At 48.4% G+C, this 20,749-nt stretch overlaps 2 protein-coding genes across 3 annotated transcripts; one reads left to right on the plus strand and one right to left on the minus strand.

Annotated features, from left to right (window-relative positions):
• Positions 1-27: 27 nt before the first annotated feature.
• LOC110477113 (cullin-associated NEDD8-dissociated protein 1) lies at positions 28-13,784 on the minus strand. 2 transcript variants are annotated; one of them, XM_021542561.4, is made up of 15 exons: positions 13,588-13,783; positions 11,339-11,482; positions 9,951-10,105; positions 9,416-9,539; positions 8,577-8,833; positions 7,858-7,963; positions 6,694-6,839; positions 6,239-6,531; positions 5,693-5,834; positions 3,604-5,109; positions 3,171-3,266; positions 2,316-2,485; positions 2,037-2,201; positions 1,570-1,677; positions 28-1,371 (listed from the first exon to the last, which is right to left on the minus strand). In XM_021542561.4, exons 1-15 carry the CDS (start codon positions 13,653-13,655, stop codon positions 1,144-1,146), a joined length of 3,708 nt encoding a protein of 1,235 aa, XP_021398236.2. In that variant the 5' UTR covers positions 13,656-13,783; the 3' UTR covers positions 28-1,143. The 2 variants fall into 2 exon arrangements, with proteins under 2 accessions (XP_021398236.2, XP_085446364.1); XM_085590238.1 differs by lacking the exon at positions 1,570-1,677 and having other exon boundaries at positions 1,005-1,371; positions 13,588-13,784.
• A 185-nt stretch (positions 13,785-13,969) lies between these two features.
• Positions 13,970-20,191, plus strand: SEC13 (SEC13 homolog, nuclear pore and COPII component). The gene is made up of 9 exons (XM_021542564.4): positions 13,970-14,088; positions 14,263-14,307; positions 15,253-15,368; positions 15,794-15,945; positions 16,498-16,631; positions 17,418-17,551; positions 18,036-18,156; positions 18,920-19,066; positions 19,433-20,191. Exons 1-9 carry the CDS (start codon positions 14,086-14,088, stop codon positions 19,541-19,543), a joined length of 963 nt encoding a protein of 320 aa, XP_021398239.1. The 5' UTR covers positions 13,970-14,085; the 3' UTR covers positions 19,544-20,191.
• Positions 20,192-20,749: the final 558 nt, after the last annotated feature.

The following is a 20,749-nucleotide window of genomic DNA, read 5'->3' on the forward strand; positions in this document are numbered from 1 at the left end:
GTAGCGATGGTCAGTGAACACAGGGTATGCAGCTTCACAAGTGTATTTTATTTTTTATACACCCAGACAATAGATGTCCTTTCACACAGCACTATAAATACTATTCACATCAACCACTCTGTCAGAAGAGAAAAGAAAGCACAGAGCAGCCCATGGCTAGATCAATGTGTTGTGATGGCCTCATCTTCTAGTTGGCTGCTAGAACCTTTGTCTCTTAAGGCATTTTCTCTCACAGAAAGCAGGATTTGAGCACAGCACCCACTGTGGGCTGTGTGCTTGCACCCCTGGCTCCTGCCTGCCACCGACCACTGGTGCTCCTGCAGGCGCCTGCTGCTAGTGTTTGACCAGGACCCCTAGACCCTTCTGGCTGGTGACACCAACACCAAGGTGCTCCAAGTGGGGAGAGAAGACAGTGTTAGTAAAAAGCAAAGCTTTAAGTAACTGAAACAGTTACTAATCATCCTTCAGGGAAGACAGTTGAGGTATTTTGCAGTCAAAACCATAAATATGAAAGCTAATATGAATAAACCATAAATATGAAAGCAACAAAGCTTTGTATTGCCCAAATGCCAAACTGAACCCCTGGAGGAGAGTGGGGGTGTCAGGTAACCCCCCTGTCCTGTGCAGCCTCGGCAGCTTGCCAGGTGCAAGTCTTTCCCAAAAGGCCTCTGGGATGAAGACATGGCTTCCAGTTTTTAGCCATGTTTTTTAGTTAAACACTATAAATACATTCTTGGGCAATTTAAGGTAGAAAGTGCATGTGCAGTGATTAAAAAAACCTTTGTACTGCAGTAAGGAGTATTTGAGGAAGTCATTTCCATTGTTCATGGAACCACAACTGCAATGGCTTTGTGCACCCCTTAAAACTTCCTAAAAAAATGGGGATATTAATCTTCCAGCCCCTCCCCTACATGAGGGTATACTCCCTGACCTCAGGTCTCCTTTCAAATCTCTGAAGTGTCTGAGAGGAATACAGCTGGATCAAGCCAGTCATGTCCAGCTGTCACATTTAACACACCATCCCCAGTTTCTCCTGTGGCTGCCCAGGGACTTGGACTTGGCTGTGGCAAGAGAGCAGCTCAATGGCATTTGTTCCTCCCCACCCATCATCCCAAGGGCAGGAGGGTGGTGTGGAAAAACATCTTAGCTCATGTCCATTGACTCCAAGGTGGGAAAGGAAGCAGAATCTTTCTGAATGCTCTCAAAAAGTGATGCCATTTCAGGACTGGATCTGATCTGGGATGAAAACTCGGCCATTGCTGGGCTTTTCTCCACCTCAGGGATGGTCAGGAGAGCAGCCACTGCCCGCATGGCGGAGCGCTTCAGCTCATCCTGCTTCTCAAACTCCTGCTTCACCGAACCAGCTTTCACCTGCAAATCCAAAGCCCCGTTTTCAGCTGCATTTAGAAAAGCCCATACAGCCACAGAACCAACACAGCAGCAAAGGCCAGCACAGAACTTTCCAGCTGGGGAAGTGAGGGTGGCTCAGCAGCACTGAGGGAGAAGGCCAGGAGCAGAGGCAACTTCGGGCAGGAGCCACCCCGGGCCCTTGCATGATCCTGCGCTTACCTTTGTGGAGCAGGTTGCCCGGAGGGGCTCGATCAGCCGCTCGAGCCGCTGCAGCACAGCGCTGGGGCAGAGCACCGAGAGCCGCGCCAGCATGATGAACGTCAGCATCTGGGCAGGAGGGGAGGGAAACGGGTTGGTGCTTTGGGGCACCCAGCTCTGCTGACAGGCTGGGCTGTACCTGCACCCTGCTGAGTTCCTCTGCACTAGTGTGAATGGTTCTGCTAAGAGCTGGAAGTGCATCCCTGGCTGAGTTCCTCTGCACTGGTGTGAGGGGCTCTGCTGAGCTGGAAGTGCATCCCTGGCAGCCAGGGGGCTGGAGCTGCAGCTAGCCCAGGTGTGTGCAGTGCTGCAGGTGTCTGCAAAGAGCTGACAGCCCTGAGGACACTGCACAGGGCTCTGGGGATACACAGCCCGATTACAGCCCAGGCCCTCACAGAAAATGACATCAGTCAGGGCACAGCACCTACCCGAATGTCATAGTGATCTTTCAGCCCATCCTCCACGTGGTTCAGGTAGTCATAGATGTCCAGCCGGTCCAGGCAGCTTTCCAGCAGGGTGTACATGCACTCAAAAGCAGCTTTCCTCACATCAAGGCCATCATCCACTGTGTGCTTGAATGGCCCCATCTCTACCTGAGCCAAGACAAAGAGTACAGCTGTCACCAACGAGCAGAGAGGGCAGCAGCTCCTTCAGGGCTTCGCAGGCCGCTGTGAGTCACTGTGTGGCACCCAGCCGAGCCCAGTTACCTCCCGGATGAGCTCCCTTCGCACTTTGGTTTCATTGTACAGGCTGGGGAGAACTGTTTTCAGTAAATCCCGGATTAAAGAAGGCTTGTTGTGAGCAGCAGAATTAAACAGGGCTAAAGCCACGCGGCGAACATTCAGGTCTGGATCTTGCAGAGTTCGTAAGAAGTCACCTGTGGGGTAAGAACACATCAGTCAGTCTTGCAGCCAACAGGATGCAACACTTTTGCAGTATTTTAAAGTACATTGGGATGTATTTCAAGGAGGCTGGTTATGAAAGCATTTATGGTAAAATAACTAGTGGCACAGTCTGTCAGAGCTATTTGAGATGCTTTCCCTCCATTTGAGATACAGTAAAGAAACATGACTATCCTGCATTTGGGCATAAAAACAAATGTGACTCTAGCTGCTTCACCCTAAAGTCGAATAAGCAGCTTTATTATTCAAGGAAGTTGTGGGGGATTTTTTCTTGCTTACATCCCATCTGATCAAACTTATTTGAAACAGAAAGGCCAGTTCTAGACAACAGATCCATGTGTGGGCTCCTTGGACATCAAACAATCCTCATGTAGGTTATACTTCTGAATATCCTTTTTGTGGGGTGTTGGAATTCTGAGTTTACATGCAGAAATAACTTAAGCACTCTAAAAACCAATGGAACATGCCCAAGAGCGATGCATGAGTGCATTTAGCGAAGACTCACAGTACAGGGTTGCTGTTTAATCCAAAAAGCTGAGAAATACTGATAAAAACTAACCAGAGTAGATGAGGTTCACACAGGAATGGAAAATCCCTGAGCTGCTAACAACACCCAACCTCTCATGCCCCCAGCTCACACCCCTGTCCAAACCAGCCTACCTATGCAGCCTTTCAGGAGAGCATCGATGGGCTGAGGCTGGTCTGTAATTGTGAACTTGATGGCAGTAACCACAGTGCTCCGGGCATGTGGGGAGCCTGCAATAAAGAGGGGAAAACAGTGAAAAATCAAGGGAGAAAATCACTGCTGTAACTCTAGTACATATTCTGCCCTTGGTCCTGTTACACGTGTTACAGAGATAAGGGAGTAGAGGATTCTTCTTATCAACTACTCCTTGTGTAGTCTCTTTTCCCCGTACTTTCCCATTCTTGTGCATACCAGTGCTCCTCTGATCCCCCTTGCAGAGAGATCCACCTTATTACCTGCTCTCCTCTCAACTGGCTTTGCTCCTTGTTGTACCCACAAGCAGTTTACAAAACAAATTTCCATCAGAAGGCAGCATTTCCCCGCTCTGGTCATTGTCCTACCCATTACCTGCTAACAGCTGTTTCCTCAGCCGGGGCAGCAGCTCAGCTGGGTTCACCAAAGTCAGCTTCCCCAGGCACTCCGCCACCACATTGCGCGTCCCCTCCTCGGTGCACTCACAGTGCTTGAAGAGCAGAGCCCAGATATCCTCCACGTAAGGCGTGAGGCTGTCAGCTGGGGAGCAGCTGATCACTTCTTTCAGGGAGTGCAGCAGCAGGTACTGCCGCTTGGGCTGGCTTCCGATCTCCTTCAGCATGAAGGGCAGATACTCCTTCAGATTCCCTACGCTGACATTCCCCAGCGCGTAGGAGGCGGCGGATTTCACCTCTTCGCTGGGGGAAGAGAACGCTTCCAGGATGACAGCTCTGAGCTCCCTCTGAGCACTGAGGTTCGTGGTGCGGCCCACCTCTGCCAGGAAGAGGAAAGCCAGCACCTGGACAGCAGGGCTGGACTTGGGACTTTTCACATCCTGGACAAACTGGCTCACTGTCGCAGGGGCTTCCTTTGGGCAGGCTGAGGACAGGGCTGCCACACACTTCGCGATGGAGTGATACGCCTGTTTGTGCAAGGTCAGTGAGGCCCCGGCCGAGCCCGAGGAGTAAACGGGCGCTGTCAGCTGCTTCATCAGCTCCGGGTAACCCACGGCAGCTGTCTTTGTCAGGACCAGTGCCTGGAAGAAGTCGATGATGGCATTCAGGGTCCCTCCTTGAAGCAAAGGTGAGTGGACAAGCTGAAAGATTTCAGCAAGGACAGAGCCACTGATCTTGGAGATACAGGACGGATAAACCTTGGCCAAAGTCGTGAGGAACATGATGGTTACCTGGGACACGTGCATGTCATTCTCGGTAATTAAGACGGGGAGCTCTGTTATGACAGCCTCAATCATGGCAGGCTTGAGGCTGTCACTGTAGTTCTTTACCAGGATGTCCAGAGCATTCAGAGTGCTCAGTTTCAAGGCACGTTGATTCTTTCTCAAGAAGGATGCTAGAATGGGGAGACCTTCCCCTAGGATGGGTCTCAAATCTATTTTAAGTGGAGAACTAGCAATTAAGGTTAATGCTTTGACTGTTGTCAGTCTGGTGATTTCATTTTTGAGCCTCTCCAGAAATATCTTCAAGGTTGGCTGGAGGTCAGTGCTTAAATGGTCTCCCAAGTTGTAAATTATTTGTCCCATGCAGGAGATGGCACGTTCCTTCACCTCCTGGTCGATGTCAGCTGCCTTCAGCCGCTTCAGAGTACCAGGGAAAAGGTCCTTCACATAGGGCTTGGCATCAATGGTGTAAGGTTTGTCCAAAGGCCTCATAACTTTCACAAGCTGCTGAGTTACCAGCAGAGCTTCTGACGTGATCTTATAGAAGGGGTCTCCAATACAGGTCACAACAGAAGGCAGCAGGGCTTTGACATGAGGGTGAAATACCTCTGGCTGGTGGTTGCAGAGAAGGACGTGGAGGAAAGACAGAGTGTCAATCCGCATATTGGAGGAGCTGGATTTATCCACCAAGGAGAAAACAATACCTGTGCAGAAGAAAATATGATGTCGTATTTTTCCCAAAGAAGGAGGTCCATGGATCCAGCCAGGGACAATCACAGAAGACTTTTCTCATATTCACTGTACAATCACACCAAAAGCAAAGGTGGGACTTGAGCCTTACAGCAGCGGGATGCTTCATAAGCCCACCGGCCAGACAGCTCAGAGGAAAATGTTGTGGTGCAAATTAAAGAATCAGTCAATATAAAGATTTTTTTAGATGCCACTGCATTTTGCAAATGGAAGTGGCATTTGTATTTCTGATCTCAGTGTGGTAACAGTACAATTTCAGCTGCTTTCAGAGGAGATTGGAATAGGCCCTCCCAAAAGCATCTTGTCAGGGGACTGTGGAAATGAACTTGACATTTTTATCCTGGCTTTCAGTGCAGAGGCCAGAATTAACATGGGAACTGTTCAGCACATCAGCACAGAGGATAACTTCGTATGTTTGTCCTAATGCTGAGCAGAATAACTCACAGGAATAAAACTGGAACACACAGGCAAGAAGCACGTGTTCAGAATGGATTTTGCCAGCCCTGCTGCTTCACCCTAGACTACAGACAAGCTTACCAGGGATAAGTGCAGGTATATGATCTGCCAGGCAGCCAGGAAGAACACTGGCCAGTTCTGTCAGAAGGCTGAAACAACCCTGTCTTGATTTGATGCTCTTTTCTTTGAGCTGCTTGTGCAAGGCCTTGATGATGTTGGGAACCTGCAGTTTGGAGAAGCAAATGAAAATGGGACACCTCAGTTATCCCAGCTGCTCTCTGAGGCTCACTCTGGTGCATTTCTACCACAGTTTATTCAATGAGTTTCCTGAGCAATAGCTGTAGTAAAGCACCAGCCAGACACTTCACCCAGAAGCCACCCTGCCTAACTCAGCCTGCACACATGTCAGAGCTGGTGGAGGAGCAGTGCTGGCTGTACTCCCATGCTCCTGTGCTGTGCCAGCACTCTTTCCCCGGGCATGGCAGAAAACAGACACTGAACAGCCAGCCCTCTCTGGATCAGGGGTGCTCTAGATGCCTGCCCCAGGGCTCTTTCAGCTAGCCACATTCCCAAGGCACCTACTTCTCACTGCTTTGTGATTTAACCCAGCACCACCTGCTCACACACCTGGTTCTGAAGCATTGTCAGGGGAACGTCATCCTTGCCAGAGGCATCTGAAGAGTGCAGCCAGCTCTGGGTAGGCAGTGTTTGCTTCAGCAAGGAGATGTAGGCATTGAAGATGTCAGCTTTGACATTCTCCTCCCTCTCTTTGAACCTGCTTATCAAGGCTGGGGAGAGAGTTCTGTAGAAGTCCTGCAGGAGGTCGTGCCTGCTGCTGACAATGGCCTCCAGGCACTTGGCCGCAGCCCTGCGGACCTTCCAGCTGATGTCATCATCGTCACTGTACTCGTCGTCGCTTTCTAGAAACAACACAAGGGGAAACAAGGTGCAGCATGATGAGAAAACTGGAGCTAAAGGATCACTTGATCCTCAGAGCTGCCCTCTCCAGGAGGAGAAAGCAGGAAGGGGAGAAATGTTAACCCCGTGTTCTGCTGAGCACAGCCATCCTCACAAGCAGGCACCTTGCTCTTCATCCTCCCCATTTTCAGTTTCCATCATCTCTTCCTCTTCCTCCTCATTATCATAGTTGTAGTTTGGGTCAAAGGTAATGTACTTCAAACATAGTCCCATCACACTTGAGATGTGAGGCTCCATTTCCTTTGGGCACCTATCACAAATGAAAATTGTACAAGTTAATAGGAGACTAAGCTGTTTGAAATATCCAAACAATATTATTAATCTCAAAAGGATCACAAAGGGCTTCACAGACCATGCTGATGATAAGAGTTGAACCAAAGATATTCCTTCCTGCTGTGAATGAAGCAAGGCTACATTCCCCTATGGGGAGAATGCAATAATTTTTATATGGACAAATAAATAAATCAATTGCCTTCATCCTGTTGGGATTTTACAAGGAGGGAATAGTTTCACTCAAAGTGACCTTGCAGCTGGGAATGCTAAATATGTCAGTGTGGGAAAAACCAATTTATTATACCTAATGGTGGTCATCCTCTGCCTGTTTTCAGAAGTACAATTCCTGTGGAGAGATAATACACTCTCACAGACATACAGGAAGACTTTTGTTAGAGTGAAGTAGGCAGCAAGCTCCCTTGCCCTTCTCTCAGGTGGGATAACTAAGCCAAACAGAGCCTGTGTCCCCATGTGTCTCTGTCACCCAGTGTTATTAACAAGACAAAGAAATAAACCTACTGTTGGCATTTCAGCTGTGGTTTGATGTGTCAATGCACACATACACACCCTGATTGAATCCTCCCTTCCTGGGAGAACACCTCAGCAACTCTGCAGGGCTCCTTTTCCAAATGCTTGACCAAACAACAGGAGAGCTGCAGCTCAGCAGTTCTTCTGCCCAACCCCCTTGCCACCTCCAGCTCCCTGCAGGCACCAGGAGCGAGGCAGTTCCCTCTGGCTAAGGAACACTCCAAGGACAAGGAAAACTCCCACTCCCGCAAAACTAATACAGAAGGACAGCCTCACATGCTGAGGTAAAGCAGCTTATGATTCCAGTACAACTCTGCATGTGCAGAAGAGATTTCAAACATGAACTGTCTTCCAACAGGGATCCTTGCAGCAAGGCCTCCTTCGAGGATGCTGAATATACACCATATTTACACCAGGAGGGCACAGATGCACTGGATGGTGCAGAGGCATTTCCCAAGGGCACACACCTTCTCACAAAGGACTCAAAGGCCTGGAAACAGTACTCTCGCAGCTCATCATCATCCACGTTACAGTACTGAACAATCAGAGGAATTATCTTCTCCAGGTGTTCTCCTGGGAAGGACAAAGCAAGCAGCAGTGAAAATCCATTCCAGCCTTCACTCACCTGGGCAGCTAGAGAACTCAGCCAGCTGCCACTTCCTTTCTGTGCCTGATAGAGCATTCCTGCCCCAGACCTCACAGGCAAGGAGCCAGCAGCCCCCCAAAACCAGCTGTGCTGCTTTTCAGCAGGTAATCCCCGCTCCCTGTCTGCAGTCCCTTGTTGGCATTTCTGTCACAGGAAGAGCTTTGATTAAAGATGTCTTAGAACTTAATCTCAACTCTGGCAGGTCTTTTAGACAAGTAATACAATATGTTGCCATCCCATCTGTCATTTAAAAGGGGGTGAACACACTGACCTGGTTCACGGAGGTGTTAATTCAAACCAGGCAAAAGCTGCAGGATCTTGAGGGGAAGATCTTAGTCACTAGCAAAGGGCAGCCAGAGAGACACTCTGGTGCCTCCATTCCAAATGGAGATCAGAGAACCAGAGCAGAGCCACAGAGGGGATCACAAGCACAAACCACTAATACATTATGAACAATGAGCACTCTTCTTTTACCACTAAGAGGAGCTGCTCTAAAATGCATGTACATTTCCCAGCACCATTTCAAGCTGCTCATCCTACCTATGCGGTGCCCAGCCTGCCTGCTGATGCCAGCCACACACTGAATGTATGTCCTGGTGGTAGATGTGGACTCATTCCTCTTCAGCTCTGCCAGCAGATGCTCTGTAAGCTCTGAGAAGATGTTGCTGCTGCAGGTCAAGACCAGGTGCCCCAAGGCAATGATGGCCCGTTTACGTACTGCCAGCCTGGGGCTCGTCAGCTGGGGCAGCAGGCAGGTCAGGATGGAGGAATGGAATGAGTAGAGTGTTCCTCCCAGCCTGCAATAAACAGAACATAGCACAAGGTGAAAGTCAAAGGCTCAGGAAAAAAACGGGGCAGGAGAAGGGTGGGTTTGTCATTTTGGTCTGAACACTGACTTGGTCTGTAAAACACAGGGAGAGGTTATTTGTCTCCATCATGGAGGAGTTTTTGACTGTGTCCTTCTGGATGACCCAAGGGTGTGCTAATAATTTCTTGCATGCAGATGATATACGACACTGTCACTCTGACTTATGCAACAAGAGAAAGAGGCAGCCAGGAAAAAAAAAAGCATGTGTGATGGGCTCATAGGGCTAAAATAAACCTCCCTGCTTTGCCCTCACCCTCCCACATTCATGTGAGCTAAGCTTCTGTGGGATCCATCACCAGAGGCACTGCCATTCCCAAGCACTGAAAGGCTTGGCATGTTATCTCTCATCCTTGCTGGGGACCTGCTGTACTCAGATATTCCTAGAAGCAGCCAACCAAATCCTATGTTTTTAAGTCCCAGTAATATGATTAGGGAAATAAAGAAATCAAAAACAGACACATCCCTGCAGCCCCCTTTTATGCACAGCTGCCAGAAGGAAATCCTCTGGTACCTGCTCAGCATATCTGACAGGATGTCAAGAGCTTCCAACTGCACGGACACATCCTCCTGCTTGCCAATGGCTCCTGTCAGCTGGGCTGTGATCTTTTTGCACACATTTGCTGTCATGGTGGAACCTGCAAGACAGATATTTTTTTCTGCTGTCAGTTAACACTGAGTCTTTTTGCTGCTAGGAACCATTCAATCCCTTGTACACTGAAAATAGAAATCATCACTGGGAGATCTAATCAGGACAGATGAGATGGCTGCAGAGGAAAATCCTGTTGCTGGGAGCCTCAGGTATCCCCTGAAAAGCTTATGCATTTTTATGATACATAGTTCCAAACACAGCTCAAGTTTTCATTTAATTCTGTCTTTCATCCCATTGGTACCTCAGCTCTACTGTCCCTCCCCTGATTTCGCAGATTGTCCTCTGACAGGTGAGTAAAAAATCGGTAACTTTTAGGCTCTGGACTCTACATTTCACCCCATTTGCCAAAAGCTGGGACTGCCCATCCCTCGGTGACAAATGGGAACAGACAGTGTACCTGTGGCAGCTGGTGGCAGCTCAGAAATAACTGTTTTGAGGCCGATGCTGGAGATGTCTCGCAGCTGTTCCTTGTCTGACAGCATGTTCGTGCAGAGTGTGTCCACGATGGTCTCCACCTGGTACTCCTTCACTTTGCCAACCAGCGGGCCCAGGCTGCAGGAGGAGAAGCCACTCAGGATGAAGTGTCCAACTGTCCTCATCCTTCAAACCATCACACTGCTCCTTCTTAAAGATCCTGGCCACCTATCTGGGAATGACTGACATTTCGCTCTAAGCACCTCCTTAGGCACGGAAAGGAAATATTCCTGGTTCCATTTTGAGGCCTCCTCATTATCACACTCTGGATGGATAAGAGACTGCAATGAGTATGGACTTACTGCAAATACAACCAGAGATAACCACGCAAAGAAGTTGAGAAGTTGGTCCTCTGCTCAGTGCCCAATGGTTTTGCTTTAAAACCCAGAATAAACCAACCCAAAGCAGATACAGGAGATACAGGAGCAGGGCCAAAAGAAGTCAGGACAGTTGGAATCAAAAAGAAAGGACCAAAGATATCAGGGAAAGAACAGGGATAGAAACAGCACGTGGTTGAAAAGAAAGGAATACTAATAGGATCCACAGCAGGAAAAAACAGAGGAACCCAAAGTTGTCTTTAAATGGTACACCTTTCTGGAGTCCTGGGGTGAACTGAGCCATTCAATGGCATTTCTAGACTGAACACGCCCACTTAGCCATGCTAGGGAAAGAGATGGGAAAGAACATGTCAGCAGCAGGATCCCTTTATCAGAGGATTCACTAATAGAGGAACCTGCTACTTTTGTTCACTTGGATTAAAAAAATATGGGAATGGTCACAGGCAAAGCAACAGCACCGGCTGCTCTCAAGAGTCAAGGCAGGGAAAAATCCAAGTGCACTATAAAGTTCAATAAAAACTCCTTTGAAGAGAAGGATTTGGACCTGAAGTTAAAGCCTATAAGGGCTGTACATGTTTAGTACCATTGCTATCAAAGACAGATCTACAGAGAAAATCAGCACTGGATTTCAAAGCCTGAGAGAGGTCAAGAGGTTGATGAGCAAAATTTTGAAGTATGCTTCTGCCTGAAGAAATAAAATCCTAGGGCTCCACCTTCCACATGGTAAGGTTTGTAACAGGAACACTGAAGTACTTCTAAAATCATCTCTTGCTGCTACAAAGGTATCTGTGTGCTCACCCTTGTGAGTGCCTACAAGGGGAGAAAGTGCAGTGCCTACAACAGAGAAGCAAAGTCCCTTGCAAAGGAGGTTTGAGGGAGGTGTCAAGGGCCAGGCTCCGCTCTCACACTCTCTGCAGTCTGTGATGATTTTATTAATGCCAGGGAACATAACTATTACTGCCTAGGCTCTTACCATTTGACAGCAAGGTTCTGTACTTCCCCATTTTTGTCCTCCAGCAATTTCAAAAGCATTTTCACAACTTTTTTCTCACTGTCTTCATCTAGTTTTATTGAGTCTTTCTGCAGTTCCATCATCAGGTCATTGGTGGCCATAAACCTGAAAGAACACAAGGAGAAAGTGGATTGGCTGATGTGCAGACACAAATGCATCACCTTTGCATCACCTGGACAGAATTTGGCAACTAGTGCTAAAACACTAGTTGAAAACACACTACCAAAGAGTAACTTACAACACTGTCCTAAGAAAAAGGAAAATTAATACTATTTTACAAGTAGATAACACTTACAACATAACACTAGATAACAAGTAGATAACACTAACAGGGGTCAGGTAAACAAAAACTCTAAAAGTGGCATGTAGCATGTGTATTTTTCTCAGCGACTAAATGAAGATGGTTAACTATGCCAGAAAAAAAATCATGATTGGTTTTTTAACCAGTTTTTCACCTGGCCTAGGAAAAGCAGTCTGGGGACTAAGAATTCACCTAGCTCTGTTCTTTCTGTCTAACTTAGCACTGGTAGTATGACCCCAGACATGGTCAAGCCCTATCACTTTCAAAAATGAAAAAAGAAAGTCATGACTTCAAGCAAACTACACCTCAGAAGTGCACTAGGCTACATTTAGATTGCTGTGAGCAAAACCAGTCAAGTAACTACCATTCCAGATTAGAAAGAAAAACAAAGACCAAATTGACAGTTTTCTAACAGGAACAGAATGGATATTGAGAAGCTCTGGAAAGTATCTCTTTTTCCAGGAGCAGGAAGTGCAGAAGGTGCTGTTATAGAACTCTGAGGTTCTAAGAAATCTCAGTGTGGCTATCGTGTGTTAGCTGCTTTCCAATGTTAGCCCCACACAGAATGGACGTCTGACAGGAACCAGGAAGTCCTCTCTTGTTACAAAATGACAGCTCCTTTTTAAATTAGGCTCTGATGTCACTCATTCAGCACATAAGAGCTCTCATGTACAGGTCATCATTTGAGGCTTCAACCTGCAAGCCCGTTCCTGAGCAGCAGTGAGGCACACCTGAACGAGCCAGCCCAGAATCCAGCCTGAGAAAACAGCAGTAATGTGCCCTAGGATGTTAACGTGCAGTCTATTTGTGATTCTGCGAGAGCTCTTCAGCCGCACTCTGCAGTTCAGCGTCTGTGTGGAACCAGCATGACCAATTATGGCCACAGGCTGAACAGAGCCTTCCGCGGCAACACATCCCGCTTTGGCCTGGCTGCCTGCTGCCATCCTGCCCCAGGAGCTTGGGATCTCACCAGCAGACCCATCCCTGAGGGGCAACAAGAGAAGCCTGGCCCTATAACAGGTCATGTTTAGCCATGTGCTGGGAGGAAGTGGCCCTGCAGTACCTCTGGGACATGACGTGCCTGGGGTCGGGCACATCTCACTTGGAGTGGTAACTTTCTTTGAACAAAACTGTTTGTACAACTGCTCCACCACTGACTTCTTTATAAAGTACCTATTTTAACATCTGAGAACATCAGCAGCTTCTACAAAAATCAACCTACTTTTAGGCTATTAGTAACCCCTTTCTTAGACCTCAAAATACCAAGTCTGGCCCAAATATTACCTTCCAGTTTGAAACTGGGAGAACAATATGCTAAGGAATGAAATCTTTCATACATGTCAGTTTTAATTACTTTTTGATAGAGTGCCTTACATATCGAGCCATCTGCCTAACCCTAAAAAGATGTCAACTTTTCTGCTGACATAAACAACGAAATAAAAGTATCTCAGTTCTGTTAGGAAGGCACATTTTCCCATCACACAGAAAGTTCTCCAAGCAGCCTGAGCAGAGACAGTATGTGCAGCATCTATCACGCAGGGTCATGGGGGTCTACTCACCCCTTTTAATGCACTGACTATCTCACCAATTATCAAAAGATACTAGAAGCATTTCTGCTACGATGTTCTTTATTCACAAAACAAATAACAATTTGGAGTCCAGCTGCCCGGACTTATTCCCCCTTCCACTTTGACCAAGCACCAGTCTAGGCAAGGGAGGGGAGCGGCGCTGGCCATGCCCCCTGAGCCAGGACACAGTGGGCTTGATGCCCCGTAAACAACAGCGCTGCGAGCTCCCGCACAGCGCTGCTGCCGCGGCAGGACCCCGCTCTGGGCAGCCCCCTCCTCCCAGGGCCCCGAGGCGTCCGCAGGTGGCTGCCGCCCGCAGGGCCCGTCCCGCGGTGCCACACCTGAAGTCCTTGTCGGTGGAGGTCATCTTCTCCAGCAGGCTGGAGATGTGGTAGGAGACGCTGGCCATGGCGGAGGCTCTGCGGGCCCGAGTCGCGGCCGCTCCGCTCCGCGCCGGGCGGCCCCGAGCCGGCGGGAGGAGCCGGGCCGGGCGGCCCTGGGGCCGACAGAGGCTCTGTCCGCGGCCGGCGCAGGACGGGGCAGCGCCCGGGGGCCGACAGAGGCTCTGTCCGCGGCCGGCGGTGCCTCTGGTCCTCGCGGCAGGACAGGGCAGTCCCGCTCCCCCCTCGCCCTCTCCTGGCCCAGCCGAGGCAGCGGCCGCCCCGGAACCCGGCACGAGCGGAACGCCGTCGCAGGCGGGCGGGGCGCGGCGGGGCCGGTAGTGCGCGGGACCGGCGTGCCACGTCTGAGCGCGCGGGCGGAGGCCGGGCCGGGAGCGCCGGGGCCGGGAGCGCCGGGGCCGGGAGCGCCGGGGCCGGAGCAGCCGGGCGGGAGCAGCCATGGTGAGGAGGGGGGGGCGGGCGGGTCCCGGTGCGGGCCCGAGCGCAGCCGGGTGCGGCCTCGCGGGGCACCGGGCACGGCACAGGGTACGCCGGACCCGGCGGGGCGGCCGGGGATGGACCGGGGCCGCAGGGGCCGCGGCCGCGCTGAGCTCGTTGTGTTCCTTCTCCCCGCAGGTGTCGGTCATTAACACCGTGGACACGTCCCACGAGGACATGATCGTAAGTGTGCCGGGAGCTGCGCCGCCCGGGCCGGCGGCTGCTGTGGCAGAGCTGCTCTGGGGCTCTCTGCGAGCACTCGGGGCCGCACGTATGTGCTGTAAGAGCGCACTTGTGGGGTCCTGGATGCAGAATGCGGTGTGAAATCCTGATCTTGCCGTTTTATACTGCGTGGAGAGGAAAACTTGGCTGGGAGGAAAAGGGGAAATTATTTTAAATCTTAATTTTCATGTGAAAATTAAGGCTTGTTTCTGCCCGTTTCTGTGAAGTAATAGTATATTTTCTGGTACAGACCTTTGGCTGATAATAATGGTTTTCCTTTAAGTAGATGTATCTGGGAATAGATGTATTATTGTGGGTAGGCAGAAACGCTTCAAAGTAATTTGTTGAAGGTAGAAGCCCAGTTAGGTGAGCCTAGTTCTTCAGGAAGAATTTCTTCACAGAAAAGGCTATTAAGCATTGAAAAAGGCTGCCCAGGGAGGGGATGTAGTCACCATCCCTGAAGGTGTTCAGGAAATGACTGGTTGTTGTATGCAGTGTTCTGTATAGTGACAAGAGACAACCTTTGGTCAAAGGTTGTAGTCAGTGACCTTGAACGACTTTTCCAGCCTTAAAGATTCTGTGGCTCAGTGATGGTGAAGTTTCAAATATAATTAAGACCAGTATTTGTACACCCACTTCACATTTTAAGAAACAGAAATACATAACTGCTCACTGCTTTGTAGTCAGCAGCCTCTATTCCCTGTCATGAAAATGCTGTGGTTGTTGCTCAGAATTCCCTGTGTAACTTTTGTGTAGTGATTGAGGAAGCAGCTGGGGAAGCTAGTTGGGCATGCGTGGGTTGTTTAGAACCGTTCCTCTGACCTGGTGTGCGGGGCCTGGGGTGGCTGTGCTGCAGCAGTCAGGGGCCGTGCCGTGCTGAGCACAGCCCTCCCGCTCTCCTTGCAGCACGATGCACAGATGGATTACTACGGCACGCGCCTGGCGACCTGCTCCTCTGACCGATCCGTGAAGATCTTCGATGTCCGCAACGGGGGGCAGATCCTCATTGCGGACCTGAGGGGGTGAGATGTCACACCAGGAGAGGTTAACTGGGGCAAAATCTTGGTGCTTTGCCCTTCTGCCCTTGGGCAGCACAGAGTGCAGGTTGACTTGCATGCAGGGTGAACTCCTCCAAGACTGCTGAGGAGCTTCTCAGAGCTGGGGTGGGGACAGAGCCCCAGTGGGAAGCACAGTGGGGCTTGATCATTCATTTAGTACTGTGCACATGTGATTTTCAAGAAGTAATATACTGCTACAAGTTGGAATTGTTTTCTGTGGCAGTGAGAGCCCTGTGCTGGGACACTAACATTGCCATCTTGGCATTACTCATTCCTCATGTCAGAGCTCTAATCCCTCCCAGCACAGCACTTCACAACGGTGATCTGTGAGGCAGCTGCAGATGCAAGGGGTTTCTCTCAGCTTTTCCTAATGATGTTGTTTCTTGCAGGCACGAAGGTCCCGTGTGGCAGGTTGCCTGGGCTCATCCTATGTATGGGAATATCTTGGCTTCCTGTTCCTATGACAGGAAGGTTATCATCTGGAAGGAAGAAAATGGCACTTGGGAAAAGACCTACGAGTACACGGGACATGATTCTTCAGGTATGGAGGGCTGGAGTGTAGAGCTGGGAAGGAAAAATGAGGAGATGAGGGGATTTGGGTAAGACTGATATAAATCTGTTACTGTTAAGTAAGAAAGTCTGTGTCAAAAGGAAAAGGATAAAAACTGAAGAGAGAGTAAATCTGTTCAGCACTAACAAGACATTTCCCTAGGGTTGTATTGCTGGATAACCCACTACTGATTCATACCATGTGTCCATAAGTGTTGGTACACAAATAAGTCAGCTTTCAAATAAAGATGTCACGGAACTGAATTATTGAGGAAAATATAGTTTACAGTTAGAAAAACTATTTAACCGTGCTGTATTTTGTTTTAAAATTGAAAATGTTGTGTTCAGATGATTTACCCTCCCAATACAGATCTGTTACTCAGTAAACAATGCTAATTGGCTGGCTTCTGCTGAAATTTGACTCATTCTCAGCTTTCAAAGCCACTTGCTTTTGGTGACCGTGCCACTGATACCAGTCAGTGAATTGGTCAGTCAGCTTTAGGTAGTCGCTGTGCTGTAATCTGGTCTGTCTCGCCCTTCCCAGTGAATTCTGTCTGCTGGGCACCACACGACTATGGACTGATCCTGGCCTGTGGGAGCTCTGATGGGGCCATTTCCTTGTTGAGCTACACGGGTGATGGGCAGTGGGAAGTCAAAAAGATCAGCAATGCACACACGGTGAGTCTGGTCCTTTGGAGCAGCTCAGAGTTCCCAGAGCTGCAGATAACACCGAGGTGATGCCTCAGAGACATGAGTAGATAAGTACTGAAATGTGATGAAATTATGTGAAACATCCAGAACCAAGAATAGTTTCAGTTCATCCAGAGTAGGAAGGTATATGTTTTAGTCACTAAAATGTGAAATGTAAAGTGGAAATATGATGAAGTTCACTAAACAGCACTGGCAATGCCTGTTTATTGGGCATTATTGTTAAATACACTGCTGAAAGCTACCTGGTAAGAAATGGCCTTGGTTCTAAGTATACATGCATCAGCTGGAAAAAAATGTGGGACTTCTGTTTTTTTCCCAAAATTGTGTAGATTTTTGTTTAAGTAGAACATAATAAGCTAATGGCAGTGGCCAGCAGAAGGAAATTCAGCTTAGGACCAAAGGTTCCTTCTAGTCCTGTATTCCTAAATCTTAGCAACTGCATGTGCCTTTTATCTTTTCCGTCTCTATCTCCCATATTTACATATCCAAGATGAACTATTTTGTGTGCAAATACCCTTAGCTACCTCAGGCTTTCTGAGTAAGTGCCTTAGTGAGGCTATTCTGCATCTGGATTTCTTATTCATCTGATATTCACCCAGCATTGTGTAAGGCTTCGGTTTTTCTGAGATGGGCTTATTCCCCACTCTTAATAGAGAGTATGCTACATGTTCTTCACCCCCTCAGCAGCCTTTATCTATTTATTTAGTTAATGAAAGTAAGCAACTTTTAACAGTGATGTTTTTAATTAACTAGATTGGATGTAATGCAGTTAGCTGGGCTCCTGCTGTTGTACCAGGAAGCCTTATAGAACAGCCCTCTGGTCAAAAGCCGAACTACATCAAAAGATTTGCATCTGGTGGCTGTGACAACCTGGTCAAGATCTGGAAGTAAGTGTCCTGTCGCCAGATAAAACCTGATACTTTGGGCTTTGAGTGTCCCTGTTAGTATCTCAAGTAATATTTTTGGCATCCCTATTGTATCATCTTCAAATTACTGTTTTAGAGAAGTGTTTTGAAAATGGGAATGTAGTGATGCACAATATCTCCCACGGTTCTTGCCCTTTGTGCCAGCCCTGTGTGATCTTGTTTCCAAGGGTGGCTTTGTAATGGTCTTTGGTTACCACTTTGGTAATAGCAGATTGCTGACAGTAACTGGAGGTCAGAACTTCTGCCTGTGCTGCTTTCTGTCACCTGGAAGGGATTTTGTCAGTTCAAGCCATAGAGATTTTTGGAGAAGTAAGGAAACCTTGTGCTTTGCATTGTATTGATGAACAAGGGGTTTGAATGCTACAATCCAAAGCCTTCCCGAGCAGGGCATGGGATGATAAAGGATGCTGCTGCTGCCCTTCTGACGATACAGTTGTGTTTTCAGGGAAGAAGAGGGTCAGTGGAAAGAAGAGCAGAAGCTGGAGGCTCACAGTGACTGGGTACGAGATGTGGCCTGGGCTCCATCCATAGGTTTGCCAACCAGCACCATTGCTAGCTGCTCACAGGTGAGGTTTCTTTGGAGGCAGGCACTAGGTGTGCTCCCTTCCACGTGCTTCCTTCCCCATTTCTCTAGTAAAGGAATTGTAGGGATAGAGCTGCTGTAACAGGTCCTCTAGGCAATCCTTTGCTATATTTGGGTCCCTGCATAAGAGCCTTTGACTCCTGTTCTTCCCAATCGCGGAAGCCCAATAGAAGCATCTCTGGACAAAGGTTTGTGTGTGTGTGTGCGCCTCTGTACCATACTGGCTTCTGGTTTGAAAATCATGAGCAGGATGGTCTCACTAGGAGGAAGACTTTCCAACTAATGTCATACTTAGTGTTTTGGGATCAAATTTACTAAACTTCCTTCTAAAAATACTGTTTTCTAATAACTGGCATTATTAATCAGCTCTGATGTCATCATCAGCCTTTATATTGACTGTTGTGTTCTTTTTGCTAATCTGTAAATGCTTTTCTTTTTTAACATCATACTTAGCTCCTGCCATGTGAGTGGAGAACAAAATATCATTCTGGGGAAGTATTTCAGCTGATATATATGTATTTTGGTGGCTCTTCTCTGGTATTTGCAAGTCATTGTTTGTTAGTAGTTTTTCTCATCAGAGCTGTACTCCTGCCTTGCCTTTATCCATAGCAAAGATACAGACAGCCTCTTGCTGTGCTGAGCACAAATCCATGCAGACACATCAAGGGTGGTGTGCGAGCTGTGATTTGGAAGTGTAGCTCCAAGGGCAGTTCAGGGTTATGCTTCTTGGTCTCTGTGTTTTGCAGGACGGCCGAGTGTTTATCTGGACATGCGATGATGCCTCTGGAAACTCCTGGTCACCAAAGCTGCTGCACAAGTTCAATGATGTTGTTTGGCACGTGAGCTGGTCCATCACTGCCAACATCCTTGCAGTGTCTGGAGGAGACAACAAAGTGAGTACTGCTGCCTTGGCTTTTACCCTGTGCACCCTGTTTCCAGAGGAGCTGAGATGAGACTGTTGTCATGTGTTTAACACCAGGCTGTCATAGAGTCTCTTTTGCTGCAATGGGGACATTTTCTCTTCTGATTAATCAGGAGGGCAGGAAGACCGTAACCTTTGGAAAACCACTCGCACTGCATTCTGAGTCCTTACTGGAGGGCTGAAATGCAGGCTGAATTTGATTTTGTGGGGTACTGACAATTCACATACTCGTCTCATATGACTGCAGGCTATCACCAAACCCATGCTGTGGTAGCTCCAAGAAAAGGGGAAACAGGATATGTTTAGAGCTGAAAGCTGTTCCTGCTCTGTTTTTGAGGTGACACTGTGGAAGGAGTCGGTGGACGGACTGTGGGCGTGTATCAGCGATGTGAATAAGGGCCAAGGAGGGGTGTCTGCTGTGACAGAAGGGCAGCAGAATGAGCAGTGATGCACAATGGAATACTCCAGCTGCAACGAGTGATCGCTGTCCATGATTTGCAATGTGTCTTTAGATGGATGAGAACTGATTTTATCTAAACTGGACATGAACATGGGAAACAATTATCCAATTTTATGAGCACTCTATTACTGGGCGGCTACAATATGTTGGTAATCAGCCTTAATTGACATTCCCGTAAATTTAAGGTAAACGGTATAGCCAAGTACTGTGCCTGATACTACTCCTTGGTACTGTAGGAATTATTCCCTGCTCTTCTGGTTTAGGGGTCAAATTTGAATGGCTGTGCTGTGGTCAGAGTTCACGCACTTGAACAGAACGGGGGAAGCTGTCAAAACAATGAGGTGTGATACTCCTTTATGCAGGGGACAAATATCTGTGCCCTCAAAGACCAGAACTTTGTTTCAGAGGAGGGAATGGGCTGGTGGAGTTCTCGGGTTAGCTGGCAGTGTGCTAGCTAGCCCTGCTGGTAGCAGTGACATTGTACTTGTGTCTTTCTGGAAATAACATGCTTGGTGAAAGTCTTTTTGCTTTATTGAGGATGAAAAGGAGTAGTGGAATGCATATGTCTTCTGCTTTATAATAATCTCAAACTGGGTTATTTAACCAACATCAATAAATGAAACCATGGTTTGAAGATTTATTTTTTTTAGCCACACTTCTGTACTGTACCTCAGTTGTCTGGATTTTTTTTTTTTTTTTGAGATACGGACAGAATAAAATCCTATTGGTTAAAACCTGGTGTTCTGTATTAAATAATCTTTTCACAGGACTGCCTTTTCAAGGCAGTCTGCAGTCTGTCATCAGCCAAGCCACAGTCACATTTTCCCATCCATGTAATTAGCTTTGCAAGAGCTTGGCTTTTTTTTCCTGATGGTGCATCACGAGACAAGGCTTACAAAGCCATTGCTCTTCCTTTGGTCTTGGCAATTCCCAGGGAGAAGGTAAGCAGTGCCAGCTTCTCTTTTCTGTTCTTACAACTTTCCTCGTCATGAGGGAAGAAAGAAGGACGTGAACCCGTTCGCGCACTTTGGAGTTCTTTTTCAAGCGAACGTTAGCCGGGGGAAAAGCGACCGCCGCAGGTTCATGGCCCTCAGGGCACAGCCCCGCCCCGGGCGCGCCCTTGGCGCTGATTGGGTGGCGGGGCGGCGGCGGCGGCGGTGATTGGCTGGGCCGGGAAGGGCGGGAAGGGCGCCG

Source organism: Lonchura striata, chromosome 12 (genome assembly GCF_050655825.1).
Source record: "Lonchura striata isolate lonStrDom1 chromosome 12, ASM5065582v1, whole genome shotgun sequence".
NCBI classification, from domain to species: Eukaryota; Metazoa; Chordata; class Aves; order Passeriformes; family Estrildidae; genus Lonchura; species Lonchura striata.